The 5,486-nt window shown below is 49.0% G+C and overlaps 1 protein-coding gene across 2 annotated transcripts in view; it reads left to right on the plus strand.

Annotated features, from left to right (window-relative positions):
• Positions 1-3,961, plus strand: part of RRN3 (RRN3 homolog, RNA polymerase I transcription factor) — a 29,228-nt gene extending 25,267 nt beyond the window's left edge. The window contains exon 18 of one of the 2 annotated variants that reach the window (XM_029948108.1): positions 2,112-3,961. In XM_029948108.1, coding sequence (XP_029803968.1) covers positions 2,112-2,273 — 162 coding nt within the window. In that variant the 3' untranslated portion in view covers positions 2,274-3,961. Of the gene's footprint in view, positions 1-2,026 lie in introns of both variants that reach the window. The other variant, XM_029948109.1, reaches the window with a different exon arrangement.
• Positions 3,962-5,486: the final 1,525 nt, after the last annotated feature.

The following is a 5,486-nucleotide window of genomic DNA, read 5'->3' on the forward strand; positions in this document are numbered from 1 at the left end:
GTAGGAGGGTGCCCATCTCTCCACACCCTCGCCAGCATCTATAGTCTCTTGATTTGTTCATTTTAGCTACTCTGACTGGCGTGAGGTGGTATCTCAGTGTGGTTATGATTTGTGTTTCCCTGATGATGAGTGATGTTGAGCATTATTTCATGTGCCTGTAGGCCATCTGGATGTCCTCTTTGGAGACGTGTCTGTTCATGTCTTCTGCCCATTTCTTCACTGGATTATCTGTTTTTCGGGTGTGGAGTTTGGGGAGTTCCTTGCAGATTTTGGATACTAACCCTTTATCTGATATGTCATTTGCAACTATCTTTTCCCATTCTGTCGGCTGCCTATTAGTTTTCTTGATTGTTTCCTTTGCAGTGCAGAGCTTTTTATCTTGATGAGGTCCCAATAGTTCATTTTTGCTTTCATTTCCCTTGGCTTTGGGGATGTGTCGAGTAGGAAATTGCTGCGGTTGAGGTCAAGGAGGATGTTTCCTGCTTTCTCCTCGAGGGTTTTGATGGTTTCCTGTCTCACATTCAGGTCCTTCAGCCATTTTGAGGTTATTTTTGTGTATGTTGTAAGAAAGTGGTCCAGTTTCATTCTTCTGCATGTTGCTGTCCAGTTCTCCCAGCACCACCTGCTAAAGAGGCAGTCTTTTTTCCATCGGATACTCTTTCCTGCTTTGTCAAAGATTAATTGGCCATACGTTTGTGGGCCCAGTTCTGGGTTCTCCATTCTATTCCATTGGTCTATGTGTCTGTTTTTATGCCATTTGATGAATTGTTTAAACTAGATACTTTGTGGGATTCCTGGGTGGTTCAATTAGTTAAGTGACCTTTTTGTTTTGTTTTGTTTTGTTTTGTTTTGTTTTGTTTTGTTTATCTTGAGAGTGAGGAAGGGTATGCGCATGTGGGGGGAGGCACACAGAGAGAGAATTCCAAGCAGGCTTCATGCTGTCCGCGCAGAGCCTGACACGGCGCCCTGTCTCGTGAACTATGAGATCATGACCTGCGCCGACATCAAGAGGTCAGACACTTAACCAGCAGAGTCCTCAGGTGCCCAGAGTGTCTGACTTACTGAATTTGGCTCCAGTCATGATCTCACGGTCATGAGATCGAGCCCCACATCAGGCTGTGCACTACAGTGCAGAGCCTGCTTGGGATTCTCTCTCCCTCTTTCTCTGCCCCTCCCCTGCTCATGTGCACACATACTCTCTTTCTCTCTCTCTCTCACAAATAAACAAATGGTTAAAAAACCAAAAACTAGGTACTTTGTAAGCTCATTCTGGGAAGTGAAGGTTAATTAAAAATCAGCTTGACAAATTACAGTCTTTTTTTTTATTATTTATTTTTTAAGTTTATGTTGGGAGAGGGAGACAGAGATAACACAAGTTGGGGAGGTACCAAGAGAGAGAATCCCAAGCTGGCTTCACACTCCCAGCGCAGAGCCCAAAGTGGGGCTTGACCCCACAAACCCTGAGATCATGGCCTGTGTCGAAGCCAAGAGTCGGATGCTTAACCATCTGAGCCACCCCGGCGCCCGCAGTAAATTAGTCTTTATCACATGGTCATTACCACCGCATAGCAGTCTCAAATTTACTTATGTATCCTTTTTCATAAGTAATCATTGGAAAGCTCTTTTTTCCTTTATATTTTGCTTTGGGAGTGGTCATTAATTCACTCATTTACACTGTTAGATGCAAGGCGCATGACACTGAGTGAGAATGACATGTCATTGCCGCCTGCCCTCATTGAGCTTAAACTGTTTAAAAAATTAGACTTTTAACAAGTAGTCCGTGTGGTGAGCAGTGTGCGGGCAGTTGGTGATGAAGAAGCCGGCGCCGGAGGAGGCTTTCAGAGTTCAGATGCTCTTGGGGCGTCGGGTGGCTCAGTCCGCTAAGTGTCTGAGTCTTGATCTCAGCTCAGGGCATGATGTTGGGGTTGAGTTCAAGCCCCGTGTTGGGCTCCATGCTGGGCGGGCGTGAAGCCTATTTAAAAAACAACAACAAAAAAAGTTATTTCGTACACTTTCGTCTTTCCAGAAGCGGCACATTCCTGAAAGAAATTCTTGAAAGCTTTTCACGCCGCCTCTGGTGCTCTTACCGACCGTCTCCCTTCTTTGTACAGGAGGTGGTGGAAGATGAAGACGATGATTTTCTGAAAGGCGAGGTTGGGATTACGCCGAGCTCCTTCGACCCGCCTTTCCGGAGTCCCTCAAGTAGTGTGGGCTCCCCTCCCGCCTTCTACCTGCCCGACCAGTCCCCTGGGGTCTCAAGGATTTGCGACTGAGACGGGTGTCCCCCCACGGCAGCTGTCCGCGCCGGGCTCGTCCTGCTGGAAGCCGAGCCAGTGCGCCGCGGGCGTCTCACTTGCGAGGTAGACTTTCCCTAGTGTCTCAGCGGACATGGGCTGGTTTTCTCTTTTGCTCCCGTGCAGACGAAAGAAAAGACTGAGTATCATGTGCAATATTTTAGAATGGAGCTGATAAATGTTGAAGGCTTGACTTGTGTGTTGGATGTAGATTTTATTTCTGTTACAGCTTTTTGGCATCATTGTGAAATTCCTGATCTGGACAGTGGCCTGTTTTAGCCAATGGAACATAGGTTTGATCTGAGCCATGGTCACAGGACTTGGTTGATCCAATTTATTTTCACTGAAAAGAAAATCCTCTAGGAGGCTATTCGACATCTTTAAAATGATTTTACTTTGGGAACATCGGTGGCCCTCGGCTGGAACCGGATTTGTGTGTGGGGATTCCCACGGGCTGCGGAGGGGGCGGGAGGAAATGGGAAGGTGGCCAGAGCTGGTCCCTGGCCCTGGAAGCCAGAGCTGGCACCGAAGAGCTCCGGGGATCATCAGAGACTGAGGAGACGCCGGAGGAAAGAGATGGACGATTTGGGAACCAGAAGCAGCAAACCGTACCCTCGTGAGTGTGAAGATGGAGTTAAAAGCAACACAAGAGTTGCCAGTAATGAACCTCCCAGGCCCAAGAGTGGATGCGGACTAGTATAAGCACCGCACACGGCTTTAGCGCGAGGCTCCTGGAGTGCGGTTCGGCCGGAAGTGCTGATTCGTAGCGGAATGTTACTTGGGGTTTGTTTTTCAAACTAGAATCCCTTTGGTCATTTTGAGAATGTCTCTGTGGCGATGGGGCGGCGGAGAGGGGCCTGGGTTATTTGGGGGCATGGTTTTGGCGGCGGCGGCGGCCACGGTTAGGGCTACAGTCTGTGCGCCGGCTGGAGTGCCGTGGGCGCCCGCTCAGCGGGGCCCTCCTCGGGCAGCTCCTTTTGTACTTTTATAACTAAGCACTGAGAGCGAGGCGTCTGAACCCCCTCACTTCATAACACGTGTGTGCAAGCACACGGCTGGGCTCATTCGGTGGCTCATGCGTGTTTTAGTGTCATTCCTTGTGTGTGTACTTTTGTGTTACTTGTGAAAACGGACATCTCGAAACATATTTATTTTTCTGCCACTTTTCCTATTATTTAAAAGCAAGCAATATTTTCTCGATCGCAAATATTTTGTAATGAAATACTTTCTATTTCCTGGGGCTTTGTATGCTCTTGTATAATTATATTGATGGCGATGTAGAGTAAATATGTTTTTGGAAAACAAATTTTTATTGGTTTAAAAAGTTTTGGATATTGGTGATTTGGTGACTTGGTGGACAGTCATTGAGGAACCTTTAGGTTCTCTGGCTTTTTAACTGGTGGCTAAAGGGGGGGGGTTGTGTCCTGGGTGAACGAGTCCACAGAAATGTGTTCATAGAAATTAACGGTAAGTGGGCCTTTGTGGGTGGAGACGTTTTAGTGTAGAGGATATGGTATCTTGATGAGTAAGTCCGTTTAATGTCAGAAGAGTCTGAGAAAAAAAAACATCGTGGACATTGAACAATGACGTAGATAATCTGGATATTTTGTTCTTAACGAGTAATGGAGTAAAGGGAGGTGCCCCAATAAAGAGGCTTCTCCCACAGGTGTCTGGATTTCTGTGGTTTTTACTGACGACCACGAAAGCTCCGTTGGGAAACTGGAGCTAAGGCGGGGAGTAAGGTGCACGCTGGTGATGGGAGGACTTCCGGGGCAGCTGAGGGGTCAGTGATCCGGGAGCCCGGCCAGCCACACAGCCACCGAGGATTGAACTGGGCCAAGAACACAAACACTTCTTCCAAAAATGCACATGCTTTGAAGGAACATCCATGGAAAAAAAAGGGGCAAGTTTCTTTGGGAAATACATAAAAAGAGTTTGCTATTCCTCTTATTGAAAAGCAGGCTTTCATTGGGGGTTGGAGTTTCAGGGTCCATCCTGTTTGTCTGCAAGGGTGGGTCTTCCTTATTGAGAAGTGGCTAATGTATACAAGTGTGAAAGGACTAGGGACTTCTAAAGTGTCCTGGGGGTCAGACTTGGCTTCTCGAACTAGCTGTGCAACCTTGAGCAAGTTACCTAGGCTCTCTGGGAGCTCCACGTTGAGCTGTCAAGTGGAGCGAACTACTACCTACTGCAGGGCTGTGTGGATTCAGTGAAAATGCACGGAAAGGCAGTAAGCTGTTTGGCTGCCTCGGGAGAAAGTAGTTAAGCACGAAGCATTTCACAGGAGGGTGTTTTCAAGGCAAAGATAACTTTGATTTCCTGCACATTGATTGCCTCCTTGGTTCCGGCCTAAGAGGTTTCACCTGGAGAGGAGGGGACAGTGCTTGCCCCCTGCCGGCTGTGGCTTATTAGGTGGTTCTTAATTCTCCTCCCAGGATCCCCTTGGGATGCCGTAGCAACAGTTCCAGCTCTGTGAGGTGGCTCTTCACCTCACCACTAGTTTTGTAAAGTTGCATCTTGGTTAATGTATTGTGGCTTTTGGTCTATTTAAGTAGTATTTCCCAATTTCAAGATATCCCCTAGGTGAGAGGCCTCGCACCGGGGTACCTGTCCTCGTTGGGGACTGGACGGCACCTCATTGATCTTTACTCCCAGGGCTCTTAGCCCATCAGTTAGGCCAGCTGAACGCTGCGCAGCACGTGTTATTGATGATTTCTAAATGTGTGGGGCTAGACTCTCTTTTCGCAGTTTAAAACGGCTTATGTTTATTCATTCACTGAACAACAATCCTAAGGGGCAGCACAGCAGGTTCCCCGGCTAGGATTAACGTGATCCTGCTGGGGGCAATCAGACCCCAGACAGCCGTGATCTTGCATGGAGGCAGTCAGACCCCAGAGCCCGCACTCGGGCCGGGTTGGGTGATCTGAGAACTAAGACTGAGCCAGGGGCACCCAGTGGAGGCTCCCGCCCAAAACCCACCTCTTCGCTCGCTTCGATGCACACGCTTTCGGGACTACATTTCCCAGCGCCCCTTGCGGAGGGGGGCGGTTTGAGGAACGGCCATCCCCTCGCGTTTGGACTACATCTCCCACAGGGCCTTGCGGCACCGCCCCCCGATTTCCTGGTCCGCGCGGGGCTGCACCGTCCCCGTGGGACTTCACTTCCCGGCGGCGCCCGCGGGGGGGGCGTGGC

Source organism: Suricata suricatta, chromosome 8 (assembly GCF_006229205.1).
Source record: "Suricata suricatta isolate VVHF042 chromosome 8, meerkat_22Aug2017_6uvM2_HiC, whole genome shotgun sequence".
In the NCBI taxonomy this organism is placed as follows: Eukaryota; Metazoa; Chordata; class Mammalia; order Carnivora; family Herpestidae; genus Suricata; species Suricata suricatta.